At 38.9% G+C, this 16,529-nt stretch overlaps 4 protein-coding genes across 4 annotated transcripts; all 4 read left to right on the forward strand.

Annotated features, from left to right (window-relative positions):
* Positions 1–901: 901 nt before the first annotated feature.
* Positions 902–5,891, forward strand: L201_003124 (uncharacterized protein; the record flags this gene model as incomplete). The annotated part of the gene is made up of 2 exons (XM_066218885.1): positions 902–1,026; positions 1,085–5,891. The coding sequence occupies 2 exons, from the start codon at positions 902–904 to the stop codon at positions 5,889–5,891; spliced, it is 4,932 nt and encodes a 1,643-aa protein (XP_066074982.1).
* Positions 5,892–7,463: 1,572 nt separating this feature from the next.
* On the forward strand, positions 7,464–9,383 carry L201_003125 (uncharacterized protein; the record flags this gene model as incomplete). Its single annotated transcript, XM_066218886.1, has 5 exons — positions 7,464–7,687; positions 7,758–8,129; positions 8,190–8,309; positions 8,367–9,272; positions 9,344–9,383. 5 exons carry the CDS (start codon positions 7,464–7,466, stop codon positions 9,381–9,383), a joined length of 1,662 nt encoding a protein of 553 aa, XP_066074983.1.
* A 945-nt stretch (positions 9,384–10,328) lies between these two features.
* L201_003126 (uncharacterized protein) lies at positions 10,329–12,845 on the forward strand (the record flags this gene model as incomplete). The annotated part of the gene is made up of 13 exons (XM_066218887.1): positions 10,329–10,656; positions 10,743–10,852; positions 10,939–11,062; positions 11,125–11,181; positions 11,236–11,341; positions 11,401–11,452; positions 11,506–11,722; positions 11,784–11,937; positions 11,992–12,040; positions 12,099–12,117; positions 12,181–12,260; positions 12,338–12,568; positions 12,624–12,845. 13 exons carry the CDS (start codon positions 10,329–10,331, stop codon positions 12,843–12,845), a joined length of 1,749 nt encoding a protein of 582 aa, XP_066074984.1.
* A 1,369-nt stretch (positions 12,846–14,214) lies between these two features.
* On the forward strand, positions 14,215–16,456 carry L201_003127 (uncharacterized protein; the record flags this gene model as incomplete). Its single annotated transcript, XM_066218888.1, has 9 exons — positions 14,215–14,353; positions 14,424–14,591; positions 14,655–14,837; positions 14,916–14,977; positions 15,035–15,070; positions 15,135–15,156; positions 15,222–15,888; positions 15,964–16,056; positions 16,147–16,456. 9 exons carry the CDS (start codon positions 14,215–14,217, stop codon positions 16,454–16,456), a joined length of 1,680 nt encoding a protein of 559 aa, XP_066074985.1.
* Positions 16,457–16,529: the final 73 nt, after the last annotated feature.

Below are 16,529 nucleotides of genomic sequence, written 5' to 3' on the forward strand. Positions count from 1 at the left end.
TTCCGCAAAAGGTTCCAGAATAAAGTTCTTCCCTACCCAGTTTTCCTCAATTGAGCAATTCGAACCAACACAAAGCTTCCGAGCGGTTGAGATCCGGTTCCTGACTACCGTTACCTCTTCCGTTAATTTTGACAAATCCTGTATCTGTACTTCTGGGCTGTTTCCCTTGGTTCCTCCCTCAGAGCATATCATAGAGGGTGAAGCAAACTGAATGAAATACTAGTGAGTAGCTCAGGGTTCTTGAGGTTACTACTGCCCATAAAACACGCGAGACATCTTTTGACTAATTCAAAAACACAACACAAGCAAGCTTAATCTTGACGAGGGTAAACAGCAGGACAAAAAATTCGGAACCTCCATCAAGATTAAGAAGAATGTCTCAGTGATTGTTCCTGTCGATCTTGTACCTACTACAGGACCTGTTTCCACAAAGAAAAAGAAAAGATAAGAGGCACAGGATTCAATCTTTATACATTGGAAGGTACAGGGTAACGTCAGAGGGTTTTGATAATAATGATGTGAGATTAGGATCTTCGTTCGGTTTAACTTCGTTTCCCGTTCCAGCCGTCTATTTTTTTATAGTGTGGATTTATACCAAGAAATGTAACGCTCACTCCACCCACACTCCGGCACAAAAAAAGTGTAAAGAAAAGAAAAACAACATTCATATATAATAAACAGCTTTGTATCACATTCCATACGAAATTTCCCACTCATGTTTTAGAAGATTACTAACTAATCAACCACCTTATCCTTACACCTAAATTCTTCTTGTATCGATAGCCATAGCTTCGACAGTGGTTACTTCACTCTTTAAGTACCACTTCAAGCCCTTCTTTCAAATTCTCTCTCCTCGAATCTCTTCATCTTCAGATCCTCAAAAACGTAAACATCGCTCAATATGATGTTCTCAAACGTTTTCTACGCCCTCATCCAACTATGTTCCCTCTTCTCAGTCGCATCCGCATATGCGTCTACCGATTATATTACATGGGGTGGTGATATTTCACGAACAGGTTATATGAAGTAAGTTCTGCTCCATCCTTTTCCATGGACATTGTCACGATGGCTAACTTTTATTTAGTAACCATAACATGGACCCTGCAGTGGTCGCCAGTGCTCAATTTGGTCAAATCTTTAAAACAGCTTTACCAGGAAATTATCAAGGTGTTGCTGAACAATTATTTGCCAACCCTCTTGTATACACCACTGGTGATGGAGTTCAATATGTTTATCTTGCCACCCAGCAAAACAACATTTACAAACTCAACGCTAAAACAGGTGTTATCGTTGCTTCAAGAAACCTCCACATCCCTTTCCTTACTTCCGATTTAGATGGTTGTGTCGATATTAACCCTCATATCGGTTCAACATCTACAGGTGTCATCGATCCTAACACTGGTACATGGTATCTTACAACCAAAACTTATATCGATCAAAGTCCCAACGGTGCTAAAGGTCGACCAAATGGTAGATACTATGTTCACGCTGTTAGTGTTGAAGATTTATCTGAAAAACCTAATTTCCCTGTAAACATTGAAGGTGTTGCTGCTAGAAACAATCCTATTAGATCTTTCAACGGTGGTATTCAACTTCAAAGACCTGCTCTCCTACAATCTGGTCAATTCATCTATGCTGGTTTTGCTTCTCATTGTGTCCAATACAACTTCACTGGATGGATCATGGGTTGGGATAAAGATACTGGTAAACAGGTCGAAGCTTTCGCTACTGAAGGTGCTGGTGTTGGAAATCAAGTTCCCGGTGCTGGTGTTTGGATGTCTGGTGGTGGTTTAGCATCAGACGGTAAAGGTTCAATGTTCTTTGCTTCTGGTAATGGATACGCTTCTCAACTTAATGGTATTCCAGTCGCTGGCCGACAACCACCTACCTCTCTCGAAGAAGCCGCTGTCCACATGACCATTGGTGATGATGGTACTCTCACTCCAGTTGATTTCTTCATGCCTTGGGAAAAAACACAGCTTGATGGTGCCGATAAAGATCTTGGTACTTCACCTTTAGAATTATTACCAAGTCAATTCTCTTGTGGTAACGTTAAAAGAATTGGTGTAGTAACTGGTAAATCCGGTAAAACTTATTGGATTGATCTCGATAACATGGGAGGTTACCAAAATGGACCTAACAAGTTAGATAACGTTCTGCAAGTTTATCAAAATGAAAACTCAGTCTATGCTGGTGCAGGTGTATATCCTTTAGAGGGTGGTTATATCTACATCAACGTTATTCAATACCCTACTCATGTCTTCAAATTCTCATGTGATAATGGTGTACCATCTTTCACTAAAGTAGCCGATTCACCAGAGAAGAATGCTTATATTCTCGGTGTTGGACATGGTACAACAACTTCAATGAACGATCAAGCTGGTACAGGTCTTGTTTGGGTTTCTGATGTTGAAGGTGCAAATCTTAGAATATACAACGCTGTTCCACAAAATGGTAAATTGACTCTAATCAACTCATTCAATGTTCCCGGTACAACCAAGTTCTCAAGACCTGTCTTTGGTGATGGTCGAGTTTACATGTCAACTCTCCAAGGTTACTTCTATGGTTTCGGTTCACCTGTCAATCTCCCTCTCAATTGTACTTCCCCTTACGATTTTGGTACCGTTAGTCTCAACGCTACTTCAGGTTACAAAACCATTTCATGTCAAGCCAATGTCGATACCACCGTAACTGGAATCAGTATCTCTGGTAACAAAAACTTTGTCATTGGTAACAACGGCACCACTTATCCTCTTACTTTAGCAAAAGGAAAAAGTTTCACATTCCAAGCAGCCTTCACCCCTGGACAAGTTGGACCTTTATCTTCAGATGCTTTAGTAAACACTACTCAAGGTGATAACACTTTCAGTACAAGTACTCCCGTTAAACTCAAGGGTACAGCTCAAAGTGTTAATGCTATCTTTAGTCTGACCCCAAATACAGTCAGTTTCGATGGTGTTATTACCGGTCAACAAGTTGGTGGTGTCAGTCAATCAGCCATTTTACTCAATTTAGGTAACTCCAACCTTACTATCACCAAAGTACAATGTTCATCTTCAAGTGAGACCGGTCCGTTTACAACTGCAACAGTCGTTAATGGACAAGCAACTTGTGGTCCATTCAATTTCACCAACATCCCAACCGCTATCGCTGGTAATAGTCAAGTAACTATCAATGTCGCCTTCAACCCCTCTACTTCTGGCAATTACGCACAATTCCTTAACTTCGTTACTACTGGAGGTACTAAAGTTCTTGATGTTCTCGGTGTTGCAGGTGAATACCCAACAGCTTTATTAGAGTTCCAAAATGTCAATGGAACAGGCTGGATTAAATACGACAACTCTACACCTTTCTCTTTTGGTGATGTATTGGAAAATACCTCAAGAAATCTTAAAATGAGATTAACCAATGTTGGTACAAACAGTTCTACCAGACTCTCAGTTACAGTATCTAAACCACCTTTCGGTGTAGCTGGTCTTATTGGTGCCGTTAACCAAGTAGATTTAGCTGAAGGTACAACACTTGGTCCTGGTGAAAGTGCTACTGCAACTTTATATTGTTCAGCACCTAAAAGTCAAATCGATGTTGATACTTATTCAGGAACTGCTCAGTGGACAATGAATTTAGGTGATCCATCATTCGGTAAACAACATATTCAATTCACCTGTAACGCTATTTCAGAACAATCATTACCTCAATTCCCTAACGGAACCGCTACATTCAGATACAAAGGTTGTTACAAAGAAAACAACCCAGGTCGACAATTGCAAAAACAAATTTACGGTAACAACGCTGATAGTACCAACGAATTATGTGTCAAGACTTGTTCAGATGCTGGTTACGCATATGCTGGAACACAATACGTTAACGAATGTTGGTGTTCACCTTATCCACCAACTTTGCAAGTAGACGAAGCAAATTGTAACTACGCTTGTGCAGGTAATGTCAATGAAATCTGTGGTGGTAATGGTATCAATCACGATGGGTCTTACATCTCCCTTTTCCAAGATTCCACTCAAGCTGCTGGCGCTACACCAAAAGGTCCTTTCGTAAACAACGGAACCAACGGTTACACAAGTCTTGGTTGTTACACTGAAGGAACTTCTGGAAGAGCTTTATCCGTACCAAAAGGCCTAGGTTCAACCAATTCCATCTCAGCTTGTACAGCCGCTTGTAAAGGATACAAATATGTTGGTGTCGAATATGGAGGAGAATGTTACTGTGATAACACTCTTGGTGTTGGATCTGTACCTGCCCCTCTTGCAGACTGTAACATGGTCTGTACCGGTAACAGTAGTGAATACTGCGGTGCTGGTAACAGACTTAACATGTACACTCTTGACGTCAACGCTACTACTTCAACATCCACCGTAATTTCTTCCACTTCAGCTTCCGCCTCTGCCTCCGCATCAGCCAATGTCACTGTATCAGTCTCTGCTTCTACTACCGCTTCTTCTACATCTTCTTCAGCTTCTCCCACACCAACTGGACCAATTCAACCAAGCAGAGTTGGTAATTACACTTTCATCAACTGTCGAAGTGAAGCTACCAATTCAAGAGCTTTGACCGGTAACACTTTAGCTACAGATGATATGACATTAGATAAATGTGCAGCATTCTGTAATGGCTACACATACTTTGGTGTTGAATACTCAAGAGAATGTTACTGTGGTAACTCATTCCAAACTGGTAGTGTAGTTACAACCGATGGAAGATGTAGTATGCTTTGTGCAGGTAATCAATTGACATACTGTGGTGGACCAAACGGTTTATCTATCTACAGATGGAACCCTGCAGTTGTCAATACTACCACCTCTACTAGTGCGAGTGCTTCAGCATCATCCTCAGCATCATCCTCAGTCTCTTCCTCAGTCTCTTCCTCAGTTTCTTCTTCAGCGTCTTCCTCCTCAGCATCTATTTCCGCTTCTGCATCCGCCAACAGTACTGTATCCGCAAGTTCCTCATCTAAAGCCGCCAACATCACCTCTACTGTCGCCTCTGCTTCTGCTTCATCTTCCGCATCCTCTTCAATCAGCTTGACTTCCTCTGCTGTACCATCTAACGCAACTTCATCGTCTGTTCCTGGTAGATCAAGTTCCTCTTCCGCTTCTGCTACTTCAGTTTCTTCATCTTTGGTCAACAACAGTACAAGCACTTCAGCCAAATCTTCAGCAGCTTCGACCTCAGCACCTGCAAGCAGTTCAAGTGCATCCTCTTCTTCTGCTTCCAAATCAGCTTCTTCAACAAGTTCATCAGTCTCAGTTGCTCCATCTGCCTCAGCCTCAGCTACACCATGGCAATACCTAGGTTGTGCTAACGAAACCAACCCTAGAGCTTTAAGTTTAGCTGCTACCGCTTCATCAACCATGACCATTGAAGCTTGCCAAGCATTCTGTTTATCTAAAAACTTACCATTAGCTGGTGTTGAATATAGCTCAGAATGTTACTGTGGTACAGCATTACAATCTTACAGTGCATTAGGTTTCGATGGATGTAACATGCCATGTTCAGGTAACAACAAACAAATTTGTGGTGGTGGTGGTAGATTATCAGTATACAACTATACATCATACGTTGCACCTCAATTAGTTTCAACAGTTGGTACATATAAATATCAAGGTTGTTACACTGAAGGTACAAATGGAAGAGCTTTACCTGCATACAGTTTTACCAATTCAACAGGTATGACAGCTGAATGGTGTGTATCAGGATGTCAATTAAAAGGTTATCCAATAGCTGGTATTGAATACGGTCAAGAATGCTGGTGTGATAAAACTTTAAGTTCAACATCAACTAAAGTAGCAGATAATCAATGTCAGATGCTTTGTCCAGGTAATCAACGTGAATACTGTGGTGCCGGATCAAGATTAGCTTTATATAAATCGAATTAAAGCACGTAATTGGGGAAATAGATAGGGTAGAAGTGAAATGAAGTTGAGATAAATAGATAGTAAAAAATAGAATTATATACAATTTTGGGACATTCCGACATTCTTTTTTGGGTACATATACACATTCATTCTTTTGGGTTTTATACGATACGATTTTTGAACTGAATGCATCATGATTGCTTTTCAACATATTTGCCGTACTTTCACTTGTTGCCCAAATCAACGTGATAGTTTCGTATTATTGGTATTATTGAAGTCAGTTATAGTATGTGACAATGACGGTACCACTTTGATATCCTTTTATACCATTTTATATCCTTGACATCATCAATGTGAGCTCCGCTGAATACCATATATTACCTCTTTAGCTGAATTTTAGTTATATCCTTTTTCTGAGAATCCGACACCGCATGATATCAAGAAAGAGGAATTGCAGAAAACTCACAAGTCATCAAACGATCGTAGCACAACTAGAGGAACTATGAATTCCCTTTTTTAGCGAGAAGATGTGTATCTCGTTTAGGAGACCGAGAAATTAGCGGTAATGTTACCGGAACCTGACAGAAACGATATGGATGCTGCTAAACGCGAAAGTACGATTTATGCTATATGTCTATCCATTCATGCACGAATGATCTTAGAATACGTCTTCATGCATTGACAGACCTGTATCATCTCTTTGCTCTACAAAGGAACTGACAGGTGATTCAATTTAGAGCGTACGAATATGTTATGCGAGATGTATTTATACTTATAATCCACTATTTGATCCGTTTTTAGCCTTTAGCAATCGGCTAATTCCACTTTATATCACGGAGTGAAATGTACTGTACAGCCCAAGAGCGCATATACAGAGAGCGAGAAGAGCTTATATACTCCCCGAGTACCGAGAACATCACGTTAACCTCGACAAGGGCGTCTCACAAGCGAACTCGTGAGGGAGGGTCTTGGTATCAGATGTCCAAGCGAGAGCAACAATGAATTATGTAAAAGTACAGAACCATAAGGTTAAATCCGAAAGCCAACAAGTCCAAACCGGCGTCGTATCATGGTAAATCCGGTTTTAAACCACCTTTCCGAGTCCGGCCCACAACATTGCCTTCGCTCTACCCAAGTACCGCGCCGCCGGTGAATGCGGTAAAAGACTGTTATGTTATGGTAAAGATGGTTGTGGAAAATGGAAATCGGCACCGAAAGACCGGATTCCTTCTCGCTAGTGGGCTTTTCACGTCATTGGCGTTCATACAAAACAAGGGAAAACCGAACTGCTGAGTATCGGATCAAGAAAATTGATCCCTTCAGGCCGATTGAAAATTTCTTTCTTTGCCTTTTTTATATGCAGTCTTGTATCAATCCCTGTGAGATTTCCTTGAAGGATGTATCGGATAGCGGAGCAACCATACAAATATCGGGAACCCCAGCCGGGGCTATAGGATTTTTTTCATTGTCAAGAATGCAGTAGATCAGCTTATAAAGAGGAGATGGTGTAAAGATGTTTCGTCTCAATCCCTACATTTCCCCTCTTCTCCACAATTTGGCTTGTGAATACTTGTAGAGAAAAAGTCAGCAACGATGAATCGACCTAACGCTGAACCAGAGAAGATACATGAAGAGCACGTTGAAGGATCCGTCATTGGTGATCTTGAAAATCCGAAAAACACAAGTAGAGGTACTGCTGCCAAACATTCCGATTTAGGTGCAGCATGGCTTGAACATTATGATGGACCAAGAACAGAAATTACAGATGAAGACAATAATGCTGTTCAGAGAAGAATTGATTCCTTCTTATTACCTATGTGAGTGGAGCTCTGTAAACTCAGTATGTCTTACAGAAGAATATTATCTGACATGAATATGTGTGAATAGTATTTTCTTAGTTTACTTTACTCAACAACTTGATAAATCATCATTATCATTTTCATCGGTGTTCGGATTGAAAACTGACGCACATCTAGTTGGTCAACAATATTCATGGTTAAGTAGTATAGTCTACTTTGCTCAATTAGTTTTTCAACCTTTATCAATTTACGCTTTAGTCAAATTTCCAGTAAATTATTGGATCTGCACTTGTTTCTTCGGCTGGGGTGCATCATTATGTATAATGTCAGCCTTCAAAAGTTTTGCTGGTTTAGCTGCTTTTAGATTCATCTTGGGTGCCTTCGAAGCTTCGATTTCACCAAGTATGTTGGTTGTCGTTTCCATGTGGTGGACTAGAAGAGAACAACCTTTAAGAAATAAGTAAGTCACTTTCGGTTTGGCAGGTTCGTTAAAAAGTTTTCGCTGACCTCAAACAAATAGCTTATGGTACTCTGCAAATGGTATGGCTACTATTTTAGGTAGTTTATTATCCTATGGTCTTGGCCATGCAAAAAGCTCTATTCACCCTTATCAATTAATTTTCCTCGTGTGTGGTTTAATGTGAGTGCAATCATCCATGGTAGCTATGCCAATGTGCTCATCGATTTTGTGCAACAGCGCCGTCGTATTATCCATTCCATGTTTCTTCCTGTTCCCTGCTCATCCTACCAAAGCAAAATGGCTTTCAGATCATCAGAAATATATCGCTTTGGAAAGAATCAGGTTAAACAATACCGGTACTCAAAGTACAACTTTCAAATGGTCACAAGTCAGAGAATGTTTGTTAGATCCCAAAACATGGTTCTGTGTCGTCAATATCTTCTGTATATCCCTAGTATCAGGTGGTATTACAACTTTCGGTCCATTAATTCTTCAAGGTTTCGGTCTTACAACTTTCCAGACTATCTTATACAACATGATACCAGGTGCTATTGGTATTGCATCAAATATACTTTCAGCTTTAGCTGTAGTGTACTTGAAAAGGAAATTACCTGTTTTACTTGTTGCTTCAGCTTTCCCTTTAGCCGCAGCAGCAGCGCTATATACTTTACCCAGAGGTACACAACATAAATCGCAATTATTAGGTGTTTATTTCATTTTACAAGTTTATCAATGTATTTCACCATTAATCTTCAGTTGGCAATTTGCTAATACAGCTGGACATACCAAAAAGACCACAACAACAGGTATGATGTTTATTGGTTTATCTGTTGGAAACATTGTTGGACCACAATTATATAAATCAAAAGAAGCTCCTTATTATCATACTGGTTTAACCGGAAATCTGATTGTCTTATGTGCAATGTTCGGTTTAATCATTTGTCAAGCCTTATATTTAGCAATGTTAAATAGAAGAAATGTTCAAAGAAGAATCGCAAAAGGTAAAACTGGTGCTCATGTTGATTTATCTTTGGAAAAATCTTCAAAATGGCAAGAACTTAGAGAAAGACAAAGAGCTGATCAAGCTGCTGAGGGGCATGTTGAGACCGAAGGTGCCTATAATGATCAAGCTTTCATGGATTTGTAAGTTGACTTTTCCATCATTTGTTTTGACATTTTTTGAGAGGAAGGCTAATATCTTCTCAAAAACATAGAACCGATCTACAAAACGAAGATTTCATTTACTCATTGTAAACCACGTCACGAAAAAAATAAAACAGCTATACATCACTAGCGCACCGTATTCTTAGTATATATAGATTCTAGAATTTAGACTGTAGATTTTATGTATCAACTGTCCATGTTTTATGTGTTTATAATTCCGTTCTGATTGGCACTAGACCAGCACAACAGTAAAACATCTTTCTCACCCATCTATGTATTCCACAGGCTTTGCTGACGCGCGTTCAAACTTGAGATTTCTGAGTACTTCGCCCCTTGATAGTGTACTCGAATACTGGGCTGTTTAACGGGACCGGGAAATGATCACTAACCTTAGGTGGTTGGACGCCTATGTATAGTTAGTACTAGCACAGGATTGAATATCGGTTAATAGGAACGGCGAGATAGATGGGTTTGCTGGAATGTGGGATATTACGGCAAAAATGTAAGGAACGTTGTTGGCTTGGTTCCAGAAAACGAGCAAAGATATTCAAACGTGGTTCAAATACAGTATAGATCACGTTAAAATGATCATGTAAACATAATTGTCAATCGTTAGATAAACTTGCCGATTATAAGCATCATGATACTGTATTATCTATTCGATTTCCCCCCTGAACTCGATTCAATACTCTTTTCTGGTTCTCGTACGCGAATATCAATCCAAGGAATGTGAATCGTATCCCATACACTTCGTCATTCCAGCAAATCTACCTATTATCATTAGTACATAGCGATGACATCAAGGAATGCTCAAATCGTTTCGTTTCTATTGGATGGATCAGCTGTTCAATTCAGATTGACATACCAGCATTCGTAGACCAACGTATCTCCTAAACTACTGTGAGAATGTATTATTATACCAATCCCCAATCGATTTTATCACCATCTTCTTCATTTACTACTCTTTCTTTTCTCACATATTTCATTCACCATAAACATATCGAATCGAAGGTAATATCACAGAAATAAATCAAAATGGCTGCATTCATTCAATCAACTTTAGAAAAAGTACCAGGTGTTGATCCTCGACCAATGCAGAGATCACAATTCTTTTCAGGTTTAAATGAAGGTCCAGCAGCAACCGCATCAAGAATTGCAGGATTAGTTTCTGAAAAGCAAGCGGAAGATAATTCACCGTATTATACATCAAATTTTGGTCAATTATTACCTGATTCAGGTCATCCTTTAAATATTGGTGGTATTCCATATCAAGGTGATGCATTACTTTTAGAAAAACAACAAGCTTTTGATAGATCAAAATTACAAGAAAGAATTGTTCATCCTGCTGGTTGGGCTGCTTTTGGTGAGTTCATGTTTTCGATCGATCACCATCTCTATATCACACTTACTAAGCTATGACGCTAATTATTAACATTGAACTCTGAATAGGTAAATTCACTGTAACCAAAGATGTTTCCAGTCTTACCAAAGCAAGTTTCCTTAGCAGTGTAGGCAAATCTACACCTCTTTTCTGTCGATTGAGTACTGTCACCTATGGAGTGAGTTCGGGCCGCATCATTTTGATGAATCCTGATTCATTACGCTATCATGCTATTGCTAAGCTGTGGTACAACCAACGTTATAGAGGGAATACCCTGATGCAGCTCGTAACCCAAGAGGTTTCGCACTCAAATTGTATACCGATGAAGGAAACTATGATATGGTCGGCCTTAACTGGCCAGTCTTCTTTGTTAGAGATCCTTTCCAAGGTCGGTATATCTCTCGATCGATCATGTCAATAATATAATAGATATTAATCCTTGACTGGCAGGTCCCGATAACATTAGATCTCAACAAAGAAATCCTCAAAATTTCTTGTTGGATTTCAGTAAGTTTTTCAGATTTATTCCCCTCCGAGATTCCTTACTAATGACGAGTGAAGATGCATGGTTCGATTTCCTTGCCAACGTACCCGAATCTCAACATGCTGGTATGATGTTACTTTCAGATCATGCTACACCAGATGGTAACCATTTCTCCGCTTACGGGTGAGTTTCTTTCACTATAACTACAACCGCTAAGAGGCGAAGGCTGACTCATACCGTAGATGCCATACATTCAAATGGGTCAACGCTGAAGGCAAATTTGTCTACGTCAAGGTATGTTGGTCTGATAATTACGACGGATTTTTTCAAAGCTGACGTTGAAGTAGTATCATTTCCGACCACAACATGGTGCAAAACAATTTGATTTCGATCAAACCATTATGACCCAAGGTGTTGATCCCGATTATTCAAAGAGACAACTTTATGAAAAACTCCATAATGGTGGTACTTACAAATGGACAATGATGATTCAAGTTATGACGCCTGAAGAAGCTACACAAACTAATTTCGATCCATTCGATGTTACCAAGATCTGGCCAAGAGGTAAGTTAATCATCACCTCTTCATGATGCGGTCGAACCATACTAAAGAGGATTATTTGCAGGTCAGTTCCCAATGCAAGAAGTTGGGGAAGTAGAACTCAACAGAAATCCAGAAGATTATCATCGAGATGTAGAACAAGCTGCTTTCTCACCTGGTTCTCTTGTTCCTGGTATCGAACTTTCTCCAGATACCTTACTCAACTGGAGAGCTTTCTTGTAAGTGGATCAACTTGATCGGCTTGGTGTCTGGCTGATGATTCATTTTGTCAGCTACCGAGATGCTCAATACACCCGTCTCCAAAGTGCTAATATCCACCAAGTGAGTATATATAGTTTAGCCGTGCATGGGGTATGATCTAACTGCTGATTGACTATAGATCCCTGTCAATTGTCCTTGTGAGCGATTTCATTTTCCCACTGTTGATAAATAGTATCTGATAAATACCAAACTACCCTTAGTCCTCTCTAAATTCCACTCACCCGACAATTACTGGGGTTCAATGAGAATTGACGGAGATGCAGGCAAGAAACCTACTTACGTGAGTTTCTGACATCATACATTAAGTATCCCAGAAAATGGATAGTGCAAGGCTAACTTTCTTGCACATATGCTCAGTTCCCCAACAGTTACCAATCAACTAATCCCGGATCAAGAGCACCAACTTTTGCTGGTAAATCAGTTGCTGAAGTTCCTCACCAAGCTGCTTCCAACATTATTTCTCGACAAAGTCACTGGCAACATGAGGGTGAAGCTAGTGAATACGATCAAGTCAGAGAACTCTACACTAGAGTCATGACTGATACACAAAGAGAACATCTTCACACCAACACCGCTAAGTTACTCAAGGTATGTCTCTGTATCATTTATAATCCAGAAGTATGGCTAATATGTCATTCCGTAGTTTGCCGATACTATCGTTCAACATAAATACCTAGTTCAACAAGCTGCGATTTCGAAAGACTATGCTCAAGCTATCTATGATCTTTTACCAGGTGACCAACAATCCAAACTTGATATTGAAGCTATTGGCAAAGAATCTGCTGAAGCTCATTTAGTTGGAAGAGATTTAAGCTTTAAGAGTAAAGATGGTAGAAGTTTCATGGGAATGCCTGTCCCTTCATAAGTTTCTGATAACAGCTGAACTTGCAATCGATGTGAGAAGCATCAATAAATAGGATAGGTAATTTGTACGATAAGTAGTGTTGTGTTAAGAAGTTCCAATGTAAACTCGTATCGCGAACAAGAAAGAATCTGCAGTTTTGTGATCATATGAGTAAGTCATACCAAGGCATGATGTTGTCCCATTCTATCTGGCAATCAGTTTTCTTGCGCCGGTCAATGGGCAAATATGATGTTTTGTACCTGTCTTTTTCTTTCCCCTTTGCTTTTCACGGAAATCGATATCGACGGAATCTACTTGTCTTTCCCTCCTGCTTGAACCCACTTTCACCTCTTCCATATATAAGCGGCGCTAAAAATAGGGTACCAAGAAAAGATCAAAATTGCGATTTGGCGCAAACAAGGTTTTATTGAGATTAACTTGAATTGGTTAGATTGTTTTCTTCTTTTCCTGGTTATCGGGATTCAAGATGTCAACGGAGACGAATTTAACCGATATGAGGTACGTGAGTTGTGTTTTTTGATTACAAGAGTGTATTTAGCATTATCCCATTTAACCTCACCCTCATGAAGGAATTGCTAATGAAAGATAAAGAAGTAAAGTAACTTGCGTAAAGTAGACAGTAGAATCAGAAAAGCCTCTCGTTAGCTGCCCTTTCGATCGATCGGGTTAACAAATTTCATCCCGAAATTTTATGGTGTTTTTGTCTTTATTGAATTATTACAGGTAACTTAACACATCCAAAATCCCTTGATTTAAGTCAAAGTTATCCAGCAATTGGCGAGCTATCCTAGATTGCTCATCATGAGAAAGTGCGTAAGGAGAGAATCGAAGAGAAAAGTAAGAAAGCGCTGTCGCTCAACTCTTAAAAATCCTTTCGGACACTCGTTTTATCCCTTCTCTTTCAACATATTGTTTTCATTCAGGTTTATCGGACTTCAGACGGCGTTTTAACGTTTTAACACCCTTGCTTCACACATCTACTGTATGTACACATTTCAACATGAGGGATATCGGTCCGAGCGAACAGAAACGGTAGAGAAAATGTATCCATCTGTATGTATTTTATTTCACCTACTCACGAATCATGGGTACCCACAAGACTAGCTTGATTTGCCCCACGTATCCCTAACTTCACTTATCTACCTTATCTTTTTGTCTTTGATAGTTAGTCTAGCTGACAACCCATTCTACTGTAGTACTTGGAGGAGCTGTGATTCGTGGGCATAGGCAATCCCTACTTACCATAACTTCTGGAGCTTTCCTCGATTCCTTCTCTTCATCTTTCTTTCTTGTCTCTATATTATACCTACCTCAAAGTTAGATCTAGTTAGAATACATTGGCCTGGTTTGAAGGTTTTCGATATTCAAGATGTCAGCCGCAACCCCACCTGTATATAACGATGATGATAAGATTTTACCAGCTGGTAATGCCGCTATAACATCTGTAGTGGATGAAGAAGCTGGATTTACTAAAGATGATGTTAAAGTCGATGTTCATACCAATCTTTGTAAGTTCAATTCAATTCAATCTTCTGGTCATCATGTTTAGTAATCAAGCTGATTCATCTACCTGAACAGACGATGGTGTTCAACGAAAAATGGAACAAAGACATATGCAGATGATTGCATTAGCTGGTACTTTAGGTACAGGTTTATTCTTAGGTGCAGGTAAAACAATCGCACATGGTGGTCCAGTTGGTTCTTTATTAGCTTATATATTAACAGGTTCAATTGTATATTCAATGTGTAAGTGTTCACCTCACTCCGACTTGAAACAATAATTGCTAATCAGGTTTGTACTCTTTCTAGTGGTTTGTGTAGGTGAAATGGCAGTTTACGCACCTATTTCAGGTGGTTATGTTCATTTCATTGAAAGATGGTTAAACCCTTCAGTCGGGTTTGCTATTGGATGGCAAGTCTGTTTTCAATATTGTTTATTCTTACCTTCAGAAGTTATTTCTGCAAGTATTTTGATTTCGTACTGGGATCAAAGTGAGTGATACTATAAAGTATGGGAAAATGACGGTAATTGGATTAAAAAAATGGGTAACTGATTTCACTATCATGTAGCTTTCTCAAAGTCTCATCAAGCTGGTTATATGATTGCTTTGATGGTTGGTGCAGCTGCTATTGTGAGTCATATTCAGGATTAACTGGCGGCAATTCACTAAGATCTCTTCCAATCGCAGAACTTCTTCGGTGTCAGATGGTTCGGTGAAAGTGAAGTGAGTATTGATATAGATTGGTTGAGAATAAAAAAAATCGCTAACAAATAGTACAATCTTTTAGTTTATCTTCGCATTCATCAAGAGTAAGTTACAGGAAATACGGTCTATTTTCCACGATATATCATCAACTAACGTGTCTTTCATCTAGTCGCCCTTGTTATTGGTCTTATTATTGCTGGTTTAGTTGTTGATTTAGGTGGTGGACCAGATCATGACAGGATTGGTTTCCGATATTGGAAAGATCCTGGAGCATTTGCAGAATATCATTTTGAAGGAGATTTAGGAAAGTTCTTAGGTTTTTTCACCAACTTATTACAAGCTGCAGGATCATTCGCAGGCATAGAATCAATTGCATATGCAGCAGCAGAAGTTAAAAATCCTCGTGTCGCTTTGACGAAAGCTATCAAAAGATTATTTTGGAGAATAACAATATTCTATATCTTATTAATTTTTGTGGTTGGTTTATTAGTTCCTTATACGGACAAATCTTTATTACAATCAACAGGTACAGCAGCTTCATCACCATTCGTTATTGCTTTTTCAAGAGCTGGTATAAAAGTTTTACCATCAATTATCAATGCTGCTGTGTTGACTTCAGCATTTTCAGCTGGTTCAAGTTTAATGTATTCTGTTAGTAGAATGTTATATGGTTTATCATTAAGAGGTTACGCTCCTAGAGTTTTATCAAAAACAACTAAAAAAGGTTTACCAATCGTTTCATTATGTTTTGTATCGATTTTTTACGCTTTAGCTTTTATGACGCTAAGTAAAGGTGCTTCAACTGTCTTGAATTGGTTGTCAAATTTAAATGCTTTGTGAGTTATAAGGTATTCTACATAATCCAAATTTCTAAATCAAATTTGCTGATTTATATTCCCCCCTATTTATAGAATCGGTTATATCACATGGGGTACTATCGGAGTCACATACTTGAGATTTAAAAAAGGATTAGAAGCTCAAGGTATCAACAGAAAAACATTACAGTGAGTACAAAAAACTTTATCATTTATACTAGTGATGCACTTGATCCTTCTTCATCTGACCCGATTTTAACGATATTCATATATCTATAGTTATCATAATAGCTTACAACCTTATCCAGCATATTGGGTGATTTTTTGGTCTACAATAATAATTATTTTTAACGGTTGGGAAGTGTTTACAAAAGGTTCATGGAATTCATCAAATTTCGTTATTGCTTATATTGGATTACCAGTATTTTCAATTTTAACATTAGGTTATTGGTTGATTAAAAAACCAAAACATTTAAAAATTGATGAATTAGATATGTTTTCAAATATTCCAACTGATGAACAAGTTTCTTATGAAGAACCACCACCTAAAAATTTCGGTGTTAAAATCGTTAATTTCTTATTTACCTAGATTTAAGATAAAACATCAAGATAAAAGATCAAGATTTATAGAGAAATTGGACAAAAACCGGGAAATATGAAAA

This window comes from Kwoniella dendrophila, chromosome 3, assembly GCF_036810415.1.
Source record: "Kwoniella dendrophila CBS 6074 chromosome 3, complete sequence".
Taxonomy (NCBI): Eukaryota; Fungi; Basidiomycota; class Tremellomycetes; order Tremellales; family Cryptococcaceae; genus Kwoniella; species Kwoniella dendrophila.